Source organism: Tauraco erythrolophus, chromosome 4, assembly GCF_009769465.1.
Source record: "Tauraco erythrolophus isolate bTauEry1 chromosome 4, bTauEry1.pri, whole genome shotgun sequence".
Classification (NCBI taxonomy): domain Eukaryota; kingdom Metazoa; phylum Chordata; class Aves; order Musophagiformes; family Musophagidae; genus Tauraco; species Tauraco erythrolophus.
In genome coordinates, this window is record NC_141468.1 from 31,751,417 (window position 1) to 31,766,358 (window position 14,942).

Consider the following 14,942-nt stretch of genomic DNA (forward strand, 5'->3'; position numbering starts at 1 on the left):
TGGATCTTTGATGTAACCAAGATTGCAATTGTTCCTATGCTTTTTTAGGCTTTGGATTGGCAGCTTTCCATGCAGTCAGATACCCATGAGCCAGGCAGAGCTTTACTGATGGTTCTGAGCCAGTTTTCAGAACAGGCACCATATATCTTACATATTGATGATGAATAATAGAGATATATAGATCTGTTTTCACTTTGAAGAAGGTCTAAGGTTAAAAATAGCAAAATTTGCTTTACGTAACAGACCAAGAATAAAATTCAGGCTCTTTTCTGTATGCTCTCTAACAGCAATAACAGAAGATTCACTCATTGGCTCATATATCAAGACATGCTGTCTCAATTGTTCGTGCCTTACACAAGCTGGCCTTAAAATAGAACTCTGATTCTGATTTATTAAGAAAAAAATAAAAAAAAAAGAGGCAAAATCTTATTTGTAAATAATACTAAAACTATTTGGAGAGACAAGCAGAAAATCCAGCATTTAATTTTAAAATAAAGCTAGAATTTAAAGGAATTGAAACCAAAAATTTTACACTTAAATTTTATTTGGCATTCACTTCCATATGTTTGCCCAGTGATAACATCTATGAGTTAAACTGTATTCCAATATTAGTGAAAGAATGCATTTCTTTTTGTCTTGCAGAAGAAACACCCAAAGATCAGTAACTGTAATTCAAGGTCAGAATTTCTCCTGACTCTTATTCTCTTCATGCAGGAGCTGGTTTAAAACACTGCTCTGTTTGAGAGCTTCTAGATTGGATACATCTTCGCTTATAACGGGGACATCCTCACTTTGATCATCAGTTATCAGATCTTCACTGTCTGACAGCGTACACAGGAGTGTGTCATTTTCATAGGTAGGAAAGTAGTACCTGAAAGCAACAAGGCGCAATTACTAGATAGTCACATATTTTGTTTGAAAGAGGTTGAGCATATTTTATGAGACTAGATTTTAAAACAGGAAAAACGAGAAAGTCTGGTTGTCTGAATGACAGTAAACAGCACACCCAAAAAATGAAGTGGCATATACATCTTAGGAAAGTCATACAGAAGAGCTGGCAACAGACAGGTCCTTCCCTGTGTTTCTCCACTGTATGTTGTCACAGCTAAGGCTACAGATCCCAGTTTGTCTCACAACAAATGCTGAACTGAGATGTTTCAGTTAGAACACTCCCTGTGCCTTACCACCTATGGCATCATCCCCCAGACTGATGACTTAGAATCTGAATCAATGTTATGTTACACTCTCTATTTGCTCTGGAGAAAACCAAAGGTAAACAACCAATGATGCCTGAAGTTAGACAGACATTATGCATGTATCTATATTAGGCATGCAAAAGAAGTGGTTTGGTTTGGTTCTAGAACCATATGCCCAGAGCGTACCTTTACTAGCAATGAAATATGTGCCAGACACCCATCCCAGGCACGATCTGCATCTGTGTAGAGAGCTAACGGCTGGAAGAATCTTGTGCCTACAAACGGGCATTAGACAGGTCACTTAGGTGAACAGATTTAATCTTGGTTCCACCAGGAGGGAAAGTGCTCTGAGTGCACCACGTAGTGCACCACGTATGTCTTTCACTGTTCACTGCACAACTGCAAATACAGGCAAAAGAAAATTTTGCAACAATAAACTTCTCTAGTATGCTAACTTGACAGTGCAGACACAATTTGTGGGGATAGTGCCTCCTGGATGCAACTAGAAGAGCAGTATCACATGTTCATTTTAGCTTCAGATAGCACAGGGATTTATAATTCTGAGTAGTTTTGAGACCATGTATTATTTTATCTGGGCCAGTAGAGCAGGGGAGCTCAGGGCACTGTTGCACTGGCAAAACCCAGAAGTTTCAACATACTGTTTTACAGACATTATCAAGTAACAGTAGAAATGCTGGAAGAAACATGTGTGCCCTTACTGTGGTTGATCCCACGTAGACCTGGCTGGCAGGAATGTAATGTGTTTGGTCTCTTCCATATGACTTATCAATCCTCCTTTAGACTGAAATTTCTCCTGGCAGTTGTAACAACGACGATGATGGATTTCTCTTCTGATGAAGTTCACTAGCTTTACTTGCTGATAGAAGTTCAGACCTGGAATGACGGTAGCGAACAAGTGCTTGAGGAACACGACACTTAATTTATAAATGCCTTCTTGGATTAAGCATCAAGACTGACAAGGGTTTACTGAAGACCAGCACTGCCTGAATGCTGTAACTTAGCAAATTCACTGAACAAATACTTTTTACCAGCTGCAGGGAAACTAGCCCTTCTTTTAATGTAAAAATTGCAAACACCTTGCTTCCTCTCAGTCTACAGCAGGAAGCAAAAGTTGGCCAAACACAGCTTAGAGTATAGCCTTCTAAGTTGCAAGTAAGTCTTAACAGGCGTAACAACAATAATAATAATTATTATTATTCTTCCAGGGCTGCAGCAGCCACACTTGGGACTCATAGAGTGGATATTTGTAGAAGCTGATCTGCAAAAGGATCCAATGGTTTTAAAGAAAACAGCACACATCTTTGGCACTAACAACAGTTCCAGAAAAATAAAGTGTTCTTGGCGTTCTTTTGTAAGCTGGCAGAAAGAGTTTCCATAAAAGTTAAATGTCTGAACAAAAATCAAATTGATACAGTTGTTTTCCAGTATTCTTATGATGTGGTTTTCTCCACACTAGTCGCAAATGCTGACAATTACAGCATCTCTTACTCACCATGCTCTGACTTCATTTTAGGAAAGTCAAATCCATGTGATTTCTGGAGGAGAAAAAGGAAAGAATAAAATGTCTTATTTCCACTACTTCTACTATTCTGAGTTAAAAACAGCTCAGCTTTTCACAGACTGACAGAAACATACTCATAAAGACATGCAAACACTAATACATGAAACAAATCCCCAAAAGTTTTGTTTCATCAGAAACTCTAGTATTCTGTTAAACTGCAAAGCTCCTGTTAAGTTTATTACAACTGAAACACAGATGCTAACCATTGAATGTACTAAATCATCAAGTCATTATAATATTAAAGATGCTACATCTTTAGTGTCTGTACCAGTCTGTATGCTCACAAGTAATAGACAGTTGTATTCTCAACGTGAAAACTTGACTCCACGGCATATTTTAGAGAACAGATGCTGGAGATGGATGCAGTACTGCAGTTCTGCACTAAAGAGGGCATTCTAATGCAGCAGCTGATTTGATCTTAGCAAAACTGCTACAATCTTACTTTTTAATTTGAAAGTGATGAAAGAACTGATATTTAAAACAAGTCTTACCTGCATGTGAAGATACAGTTTTTCTGTGGTGTCCGCTTGTTGTTCACAGAACAGGCAAACTGCACACACAGGATGCTCTTCCCAGTCAGACCAGTCTCTTATCATTAAGAGTCGAAAAGATTCATTTAATTATGGAAAAAAGAAGAGACATTTTGTGAAAGGGCACTTCAGATTCTGCACTCAGCACCAAAAGTCAATCCAGAGAAACAGAATATTTTTAAAGGGGTGGAAGAGACAGTGTGGATTTATAGCTGGATATATAATCAGAATCTGGTTTACATCTAAAAAACCCTACAAATTCAAGAATAACTGAGCAGTTACTGTTGTGTAACTCCTGTGTAGACAGGGAGTAAGTCCTGCTTGAATTTGCCTGCACTGACAAACAGGATCTTAACTTCAGCTTCTATCCAGTTTAGCAAGTCATTAAATATCACATTCAGAGTTTATTTTTATAAGGTCCTTTAAAATTCTTTTATACCTTTCTAATCTTTCAATATATCAGCCAAAGACAGAATCAGGAGGCAAAGTTCACTCTAAGTGTTATTTACTTATCAAATATTATTATTATTGAAAGAGACATTCATGCTATATTTAGACAGGCACACAGAGAATAAATACTTCACCAACACATCCACTTAGATCCACAATACCGTGGAGAGATAGAAGTATTATTGCAACCAGGTTTAACCAAGTAAAATTAAGCTCAAGTCACAGACAGAACCAGGAAGGTCAGGGGCCCAGATAACCACAAATCACTTCCTGCTTATTCAATTCTCTACAGCCAAGGAAGCCACCTCTGCAGCTATCTATCTAATGGGCTGGACCACAGACAACCACAGAGGAGAGGCAGATGTTGCCCTCAATCAGCACCACTGAGAAGTTTCCCTCAAAATCCTGCTTTAATCTCTAATTGTTACCTTTTTATCAGACTTTTCATACAATTTCTTTCTCATGCAGACATTTTTAATGCTTACTGTTGATTTTTAAATTTGAACAAAAACAATTCAACCGTTTTTTAGTAAAAAAGTAAAAAATGTATTGCCTACATCATAACAAATCTAAAAGGCTCGTTTGAGCTATACACAAACGAAAAATAGGCTTATGGTTGAAATATGAAATTTACAGCCCTCGTTGTGGAGAAGCGTCTTTGATGAGAACAATTTGATTTGACTGGCTTAAACGAATTTTAACTGTGTACTAACTATGAACAGCATTTTCCCTTAACTGCTTTCAATGATAATGGTCTTGCAAGTCTTTACAATGGGCATATAGGTAACTCTTACTCTTCTAGGTTATCTAGTAATTCCCGGTCATCCTCTGATTGCACTTCTTCCCACGACTTTCCAAATTCCTGGGGAGAAAAAAAGAAAAGAAAAAACACTTCCTGATTCACATCACGTTTTATATATCAACTGGATGAATATCTGGGAAGTCACAATCAACATCTTATTTTCAGTCACTGTGGTATTTCTGTGAGTTAAAGATAGTCATACAACACTGCTTTAGTAATAATTTCTACAATAACAATTTGTTTTGTCTTTCAATGGGGCATTCCCCACTCTATGTCCGGAAAGAAGATGATTTGGCACAAAGCTCTCAAGAAAAGCATCGGAGCTCTGTGTAAAGCTAAAGTGTTGCAACACTATCAAGATGTTCTCGAGGTGGGTCTGTTAACAGTCTCGAGTTTGCCATCACACTTGCTCAATCCAATCTGCCTACCTTGCTCTTCACACAGCATATGCTGCTTACACAATGCAGCTACCACACCTGAGACTTTAGTTGGCTAGCTACACCAGTCAGCGCTTGCACCTTGTACAAGGTTACGTTAGTAAAAACACACGGTGTAAATCTAGCTAGAGAGTACTCCAGAAAGGCAGCATGAGCCAGGGCATAGATCTCCGAGCTAGACTCTAGTTTCTCGTCCATCCCCTTCTCGGATGTGAATGTAAGCACACCTATTCATGGCGTTCTGTTCTTCCTTTTACTTTTTCTGTTGTTTATTTATATCTTAAAGATCTTCAGCATAAAGTATATCACAATACATTTGTGCAGCATTCAGCACAATGGCAAGCACTCTCAGCATGACTGTGATAAAAATAACAGGCAACGAAAAGCTGAAGTGCTCTACTGAAATACCAGCAGTGATCTTTAGCTAGTGTTTTTCTTTCCTCTGATTTTTCCTGCCATTAACAATAAACCAGAGCAAACTAACTAGTAATCAAAATAGTATTTTTGAACTCATATTTCTGACAGCTGTGAAGGACTCACAAAGACCATAGTTGACGATCTTGTCTCCATTAAAAAAAAAAGCAGCTAGTAAAAAGACCATTCTTTCATTCAGATATTCCTTCTGATACATATATTTAATAACATCCTTAGTAGCAAGTATTAATACCTTTATGGTTGTTTGGAAGAAGAAGGAAAAGATATCCATCATTTAACAATTTAATGAGAATTTTCAAAGCTGTTAGTGTCTATTGGGTAAATGATAAACAAACGTCTCTAGACAGCTCTAAACGTAATGTCACCATATATTACAAAATGAAAATCCAGTAATTAAGTCAGTGATGCTACATGGTAGTGTGTAAACTCTCAGAGTTACAGGGGAGACTCATTAATGTCACCATTACTGTGAGATAACATGAAGCCATTAACACCTCTCACCACATGTTCTCCCAGCTGCACACCAGTTCCCTACGGCTGCCGATGTTAACACCTTAATGAGAGGATAGTGGCTCACAACCACTGCAAAATGAAGACGAACGCTCACAATTTTTCCCCTTACCAGCCTGAAGTATATGTGCACAAAAGAGTATGTTCAAAACAGCAGCCAACATTAAGCTTCACCTTTTAATTAAGGGTGAAAGGAGAAAACCATGCACAAGCTTTGTTAGTGTTGCTGTTTCTTTACGGTGTTTCTGTGAAAAAGGCAAAGGAGGATCTTGTAAGAGGTCTCTGTTTCCCTCATCTATTTATATTCAGAGGAAAAGGAAAAAGGAAAAAGCTAATCAGGTCTTGTATCACTGGAAAATTACACAGCAAATGGATAACTAGGGACCCTGTGATGAAAGTGCCGAGAGACTGAAACTGAGCAATTGGGTGGGAAAGAGTTCTTCAGAACGTTCTTTAAGCTCTTTCAATTTTTTTAATTTTTCTTTTTTTAAAACACTTTTTCAGTTCTACAGCTTGGTGGGCATCTGGGACCAAGGGTGCCTTTGTTAAGTATTCAACTTCTCTTGCTCTTTCATCCAAGACGCAAGAGCTCCCAGCAAAAATCTTTAGAGATTCCCCAAAAATTCCTCACAAAATCAGAGGAAAAACTAGACTTGACACTGTTAATAGTTCAAACAGTAGAAAACGCATAATTAAAAAACCTGCAAGCCCTGCTACATATCCAAAGAAATCCAACTTTTTTAAAAAAATACTTCCTGTGTACCTCACAAAGAGAAGGATCCTATAGAAATGTGAGGAGGGCATGCAAATGTGTGTGGTTTGATTTCCTCTTCCAAAATGAAGTCTAAATGCACAGAGATGAATTGACTCACAGACCATTTATCTTCTCAGCTTGAGCACAGTTTTAAGGGTTCTACAGGGAGAAGGTCTGCGTGCTTCACTGAGGCAACATACCCCAACTTGAGAAGAAGTGCTGAGATGGGAGAAACTAGAAACAGCAGCTGCTATCTCAAGCAGTTTTCCCAAAAGAGCAGTTACTGAACTACATGCAAATGTAGTTCCAGGCCCGCGGAACTCAGAAACTCCAAACAGATGCTGCTTTCCCCTGCAAATTTCCTTTCACCTTTCTCCTCACCTGCCTTACTGCGATTATCTGAACTGTTTTATATTGCTGCAGAACTTAGAGATGCTTTATTACATAGAAGAGATGGTCTTACCTCAACATTAGTTAATAGGCATTGGATGAATTTTAACATGAAGTGTTCCCTCACTTGGGAGATTTTATTAAGTCTTCAACTATCACAAACTGATGAAGGGTGTTCCTTCATTATTTTACAAAATATATCCTGCTTAAATCAAAACAGGCTAAAAATAAATTGTAACCTACATAAAACATCCCCCCAGCCCCCAGTAAAGGGTTTATAAAACAAGTTTTCTAGTAAGTTACAGGCATCATTTTCAGCTGTCTAGCATAGTCATAAGTGCATTCATTATAGCGATGTTACGTTACTACAAATACATACCATTATTCAATTTGAAAATAAACATCTGTGCTTACTACAAAGCATACTCTGTACTTAAAGTGCTGCTGGTAACAATCAGGTGAACACAGAAAGGTCCTGTTAGTCTGGATTTGCCTCTGTTCCTTGGGCTGATGTGCTGGGATTTTGGTAGCAGGGGAGAGGCTGCAGAGATGGCCCCTTTAAGTAGCTGCAAAAAGCTTCTCTGGCTCTAAAATCCGTCACACCGGCCTCTGGCCAGGTTGCACCCTCCCATCCTCTCAGGCCAGGGATGAGCCGATCAGTGCTTCTGTGAATGCCCTATTTAAGAAGGGGATGAAGGAGCCCGAATGGGGCTGGACCTACACTGAAGAGAGGGGGGCTGGTGCCCTGACTGGGCAGCTGGCTGGCTGCCCGTGCCAGGCTGCCACCACTCAACTGGAGATGGCCACAGTGGTGCGGCTTGGAGACCACCGAAGTGCTGTGCTCCTGGGGCTCCTGCTGGGTGGAGTATGTCCTGCTGGGACTGCCGAGGTTTGTCGGGCTGGTCAGGCCTGGCGCAGCTGCAGCAGAGAGAGGACTAAGATCTGAGAGAAATGGCCACACAGACACCAAGGTCAGTGAAGATGAAGCAGGAAGAGGTGTGCCAGAGCTGAGATTCCTCTGCAGCCCGTGGTGAGATGGCAGGCGGCCCCCCTGCAGCCCATAGAGATTAACAGTGGAACAGAGATCCACCCACAGCCCATGGAGAACCCCACGCTGGAGCAGAGATGCCTGTACCTAAGGGAGGTTGTAGATTGCCTCAGCGGGAAAGACCCCATGCTGCTGGAGACTGACGACGAGGCGGAGAGGCATCTGAAGCCCGTGAAGGACTCCATGCCAGAGGGGGTGGCTGCACCCTAAGAAGTCGTGACTTTGTGGGAAAAGCCCATGCTGGAGCGATCTGATGGGTAAGGATTAGGTACAGGCCGGTCAGCCTCTCCTCTGTGCCTGGCAAGGTCATGGAGCAGATTCTCCTGGGAACCATGCTAAGGCACATGGAGAGCAAGGAGGTGGTGGGTGACAGCCAACATGGCTTCACCAAAGGCAGATCGTGCCTGACCAACTTGGTGGCCTTTTATGATGGGGTGACAACATCGGTGGACAAGAGTCGACCAACGGATGTCATCTACCTGGACTTGTGCAAAGCTTTTGACACTGTCCCGCACGACATTCTTCTCTCTAAACTAGAGAGGCATGGGTTTGATGGATGGACCACTCGGTGGATAAGGAATTGGCTCAATGGCCGTACTCAGAGAGTAGTGGTCAACGGCTCGATGTCCATGTGGAGACTGGTCACGAGTGGCGTCCCTCAGGGGTCCGTGTTGGGCCCGGCCCTCTTCAACATCTTTGTCGGTGACGTGGACAGTGGCATGGAGTGCACCCTCAGCAAGTTCTCCGATGACACCAAGCTGTGTGGTGCCATTGACACGCTGGAAGGGAGGGATGCCATCCAGAGGGACCTCGACAGGCTGGAGAGGTGGGCCCGTACCAACCTCATGAAGTTTAACCAGGCCAAGTGCAAGGTCCTACATCTGGGTCATGGCAATCCCAGGCACAAATACAGACTGGGCGGAGAATGGATCGTGAGCAGCCCTGAGGAGAAGGACTTGGGAGTACTGGTGGACGAGAAGCTCAATATGAGCCGGCAATGTGCTCTTGCGGCCCAGAAGGCCAACCGCGTCCTGGGCTGCATCAAGAGGAGCGTGGCCAGCAGGTCGAGGGAGGTGATTCTCCCCCTCTACTCTGCCCTCGTGAGACCTCACTTGGGAGTATTGCGTCCAGTTCTGGAGTCCCCAACATAAGAAGGACATGGACCAGTTGGAGAGGGTCCAGAGGAGGGCCACAAAGATGATAAGAGGGCTGGAGCACCTTTCCTATGAGGACAGGCTGAAAGAGTTGGGGCTGTTCAGCCTGGAGAAGAGGAGGCTCCGGGGTGACCTTATAGCGGTCTTCCAGTACCTCAAGGGGACCTACAAGAAAGATGGGGAGAGGCTGTTCAGGAGGGCCAGTTGTGATAGGACAAGGGGTAATGGTTTTAAAATAGAGGGAGGTAGGTTCAGGTTGGATATTAGGAAAAAATTTTTTACCATGAGAGTTGTAGAACACTGGAACAGGTTGCCCAGAGAGGTGGTGGATGCTCCATCCCTGGAGACGTTCAAGGCCCGGTTGGATGAGGCCCTGAGCAACCTGATCTAGTTGGAGATATCCCTGTTCCTTGCAGGGGGGTTGGACTAGATGACCTTTGAAGGTCCCTTCCAGCCCTAACGATTCTATGATTCTATGATTGCATCCTGTGGGAAGGATTCATGTTGGAGAAGTCTGTGGACTGTCCCATGAAGAGAGGATGAATTGGAAGAAGGGAAAAGAGTGTGAGGAGTCCTCCCCCTTTAAGGAAGGAGCAGCAGAAACAACATCTTAGGAAAAAACCGGCAACCCTCTCCCCCATCCCCATCCGCCTGTGCTGCTGGGGGAAGGAGGTAGCGCCAGGAAGAAGGGAGGGGTGGGGGGAAGGTGTTTTAAGGTCTGCCTTTGTTTCTTGTTATCCTTTCAAGTAAATGTTAATGAATTAAATTGATTTGTCCCCAAGTTGAGTCTGTTTTGCCCGGGGCCAGGGTTGGTCGGTGCTCCCTCCTATCGCCACCCTCGGGCCTTTTGCTACATTTTTCTCCTCTCCACCCCACAGAGCGGGAGAGGCAAGCAAGCCACCTCCTGGTAGCTTAGCTGCCGGCTGGGCTAAACCACCACAGTTGAAAATAAGAGAGTTTTCATAGTGTCTTCTGCTCTTTTATGGCATCCAGCAGGCACCACAGACTAAAAAGTCCTTCCCTCCCCATTTTCACTTGACTCTTTGTGTAAGGTGAATCATGAGGCCATAGGCTAACATAGGCACAGAAACAAGAAAATTATTTTTTTGGAGAAAATAAAAATAAGGTGTCATGGTTTGATGTGGGGGCGGAGGTTCTGGTGGCAGGAGCTGCCCACCAGATCGGATTCCCATCCCCCTTGGGGTTTGAGCCAATTGGCGCCTCTGCGAATTGCCCTATTTACATTGGGACAAAGGAACCGGAAAGGTGTGCCTTTGCCCACGAGTGAGGAGAGGGGAGGGGGGCGCTGCCCCTTCTCCCCGGCTCCCAGCTGGGCAGCGGCCCGTGCCAGGTCGGTGACACCCACTGAAGATGGTGGCGGCGAAGCTGGTTGGGGAACTCAGGGAGAGCCCCACTCCTGGGGTGCCCACCGGGCCGAGTTCACCCAGAGAGGACTGAGATCTGAGAGAAACGGCCACACAGACACCAGGTCAGTGAAGATGGAATGGGAGGAGGTGTGCCAGAGCTGAGTTTCCCTGCAACCGGTGGTGAGATGGCAGGTGGATCCCCTGCAGCCAAGACAGTCTTTGGTGGAGCAGAGACCCCCTCGCAGCCCGTGGAGAACCCACATCAGAGAAGAGATGCCTGGGCCTGAGGATGGTACGCATCTAGAGTCCGTGGGATGATCCCCGTCAGTGGGGAGGTGTTTTGTTTAGAGGAGATGCCTGAGCCTGAGGACAGTCGTGAAGCATGGGCACAGGTAGAGACACATTTAGAGTCTGTATAGAGACACATTTAGAGTCTATATGATAACCCATGCCAGAGCGAGTGGCGAAAACTCCCTAAGAATCCAAGACTGGTAAAGCCCGCACTGGAACAATCCGATGGGGAAAGATTGCATCCTGCGGGTAGGACTCACGCTGGAGAAGTTTGTGGATTTTCCTCTTGAGTAGGGGATCCACTGGAGCAAGGGAAAATGGTGTAAGGACTCCTTCTCCTTTAAGAGAGGAGCAGTAGTAACAACATGGAATGAACTGACCTGCACTCCCCCATTCCTTGTCCCCCTGCGCTGCTGGGGGGAGGAGTTAGAGCTGGGAAGAAAAGGAAAGGGGGGTGGAGAGGTGTTGTTTTTAAGATCTGGCCTTGTTTTCTTTTTATCCTTTTAAGTAACTGGTTTTGCTTGTCTTTATTCTTTTAAGTAACTGTTAATAAATTGTTTTGCTTTAAGAAAGCTGAGTCTGTTTTGCCCGGGACCATGGTTGGTGGGTGCTCCCTCTGTTCTTGTCTCAACCCTCAGTCCTTTTATTATATTTTTCTCCTCTCCACTTTACTGGAGTGAGAGAGCGGCTGCGTGGAGTTCAGTTGCCGGATCGGCCTAAAACCACAACATAAGGTAACCAACATATGTATCGTAGATGCATTGCTGCTCAGTTCTTCACCCTCTACTATCAGTTCGTCTTTTTCGATTTACACTTCAACACTTTCTGAATAGTATTGATATCATCTTCCATACTTACACAATACTGACAAAAGACCTCCAAATCCACTGGGGAAGTGACTCCACTAATTTTAAAGTCATTTGCATAATTGCAAAACTCCCACTCTCATTTAATGTAACTATCTAATAATAAACTTCTGATACTTGCTTATGAAAGAAATCTATTTGTGTTGGTTTTGGCTGGGACAGAGTTAATTTTCTTCACAGTCACTACTATGGGGCTGTGTTTTGGATTTGTGCTGGGAACAGTTTTGATAACACAGGGATGTTTTTGTTATTGCTGAGCAGTGCTTACAAGAGTCAAAGCCTTTTCTGCTTCTCATCCCGCCTCACTAGTGAGTAGGCTGGGGGTGCGCAAGAAATTGGAAGGGGACACAGCTGGGACAGCTGACCCCAACTGACCAAAGGGATATTCCACACCACATGACATCATGGTCAGCATATAAAGCTGGAGAAAAAAGAAGGAAGGGGAGGACATTCAGAGTGATGGTGATTGTCTTCCCCAGTAACCGTTAGGCATGATGGAGCCCTGCTTTCCTGGAGATGGCTGAACACCTGCCTGCCCATGGGAAGGAGCAAAGGACTTTGCCTGCATGCGTGGCTTTAGCTTTACCTATTACACTGTCTACCTCAACCCCTGAGTTTTCTCACTTTCACTCTTCTGACTCTCTCCCCCATCCCATTGGAGGGAAAGTTAGCAAGTAGCTGGGTAGTGCTTAGTTGCCGACTGGGGTTAAACCACGACACTACTATATATGCACATGACGAAAAAAGCTTCCACTCCTACTGAAGATCGTGTGTAATATACTCTTCTCTTAACACTAACCTGTGAGCAACAGAACATGTGAATAATATGAGGGTAGATAAATCAAGCAGCTTGTAGGTCATGACAGAAGTCATAGGAAGTCTCTGAATATCAAAATATTTACAAAGGAATTTGCTCTTATATTACTCATTGCTATGCCAAATTGGAAATTTAGGGGAGGGAATTACCAACGCACAGATATAAAATGTAACCTACATTATGAAAACATTCTCACAACTGCAGGAAAAACACAAGTGAAGCCAAAGGCAGAATGAAGGGAAAGGAAGAAGGCAGGCAAGCCTACTGCTTTAAATGAAATCAACGGGAGCTCTGCCATCAGCTTAAAAACACAAGAACTGGCCAGAAGATCATGAGGCAATTCAGGAGACATTCTCAGGACATCTGAACAAAAAGCCCTTAAAATTGCTCCGTACGAAAGCCACAAAATAAAGGAAACTGCCAGTTCCAGCTTAATAAGACTATTTTATGCAGTGCTTGGTGAAGATAATATGTAATGGAAAATGTGAAAAAGGACAATAGTGCCTGTAAGATGGTTGTACTAAAGAACTATCCATTTAAATAACTTAAGATCCAGTTGCTGATAGAAAAGCTTTATGGTGCACATCCTAAAAGTAAAGTGGGTAAGACTGTGATAATACTGATATTTATCATTAGACACCTAGTTAGCCTTATAGTCTCTTTATGATGAAAACAAACTCAATCAAACTGGCATATAGAAATACCTTCGTTACATTCTCAAAATACAGACTTTTCTGTGAAAGCATACAGAAAAACAGATAAACTGTATCCCTACATCTTTAGGTCAAGATGAATTCAGTAGTAAATTTTGAAACAACACATCTGTCATTTCAGATAAGATATCTAATCCGTGCCTGTGTCTGTGAAATTGTGTAATTCTCCTGGACATCTAGAGCAATGTGAAGCACAGATCTTTAAGACACATTGAGAAGTCAGTAAAGCTTGATAGTAGACAATAAAAATTTTCCTGTAGTAAATTGTGAAGTGCTGCATGAGAGGAAGTAAAATCACTACATCAAGTCATTACAGAAAGCAGACCTTGCATACCATCTAGAATTCACTGAATACAGACTCAGCTTGAAGAAAAGAATCCTATCACATTAGTATAACCTACTGTAGACTACATATGTGCAGTAGAGAATAATATTATTTCTCCTTGTACATAAAGGCCAATCTACTGAACTCCCAGTGAACAAATTAAAGATTCTCCCTTTAATCTTCTTCTCCTTTGTGCAAAAGTAAAGGGTTTACCAAAGGCTATTTTGAAAGCACTTTCTGCTATTTAGAAACTATTCTAAAAATTTCACATTAATGAAACGCGTAACCCCATCATAGAAAGCCATGAAATTTGTCAGGCACGATTTGCCCTTAGTGAAGCCATGTTGGCTGTCACCAGTCACCTCCTTATTTCCCATGTGCCTTAGCATAGTTGCCAGGAGCATCTGCTCCATGAACTTGATGGGCACAGAGGTGAGACTGAGTTGCTGTAGTTCCCTGGGTCTTCCTTTTTTCCCTTTTTAAAGATGGGAGCTATGTTTCCCCTTTTCCAGTTGGTGGGATCTTCACCGTACTGCCACCACTTCTCAGATATCATGGATAGCGGCTTAGCAATTTCATCCGCCAGTTCCTTCAGGACCCGCGGATGCACCTCATCAGGTCCCATGGACTTGTCCACTTTCAGGTTTCTTAGATGGTCTCAAACCTGATCTTCTCCTACAGTGGGCGGTTCTTCATTCTCACAGTCCCTGCCTTTGCCTTCTGCGAGGTGGACAGTGCCGCTAGAGCACTTTTCAGTGAAGACTGAGGCAAAAAAGTCATTGAGTAACTCAGCCTTCTCCATATCCCGAGTAGCCAGGTCTCCCATTTTCTTCCAGAGAGGGTCCACATTTTCCCTAGTCTTCCTTTTATCACTGACAAACCTATATAAGTTTTTCTTGTTGCCCTTGATGTCCCCGGCCAGATTTAATTATATCAGGGCTTTAATTTTCCTAACCTGATCCCTGGTTGCTTGGATAATTTCTCTGTATTCCTCCCAAGCTACCTGTCCTTGCTCCCATCCTCTGCAGGCTTCCCTTTTATGCCCGAGTTTGTCCAGGAGCTCCATGTTCATCCGTGCAGGCCTCCTGGTGTTTCTGCCCAATTTCTTCTTTGCTGGGATGCATCACTCCTGAGCTTGGAGGAGGTGATGCTTGAATATTAACCAGCTTTCTTGGGCCCCTCTTCCTTCCAGGGCTTTATCCCATGGTATTTTACCAAGCAAATCCCTGAAGAGCCCGAAGTCTGCTCTCCTGAAGTCCAGGGCAGTGAACTTGC

General features: G+C 43.2%; 1 protein-coding gene across 1 annotated transcript in view; it reads right to left on the reverse strand.

Moving 5' to 3' along the window:
• Nucleotides 1-678: 678 nt before the first annotated feature.
• Nucleotides 679-14,942, reverse strand: part of ZNF277 (zinc finger protein 277) — a 57,837-nt gene continuing 43,573 nt past the window's right edge. The window contains exons 9-13 of the mRNA XM_086609921.1: nucleotides 4,553-4,620; nucleotides 3,270-3,366; nucleotides 2,710-2,752; nucleotides 1,916-2,090; nucleotides 679-871 (exon numbers count right to left, since the gene is read on the reverse strand). Of these exons, the coding sequence (XP_086466047.1) occupies nucleotides 679-871; nucleotides 1,916-2,090; nucleotides 2,710-2,752; nucleotides 3,270-3,366; nucleotides 4,553-4,620 (576 nt within the window). The remainder of the gene's footprint in view (nucleotides 872-1,915; nucleotides 2,091-2,709; nucleotides 2,753-3,269; nucleotides 3,367-4,552; nucleotides 4,621-14,942) is intronic.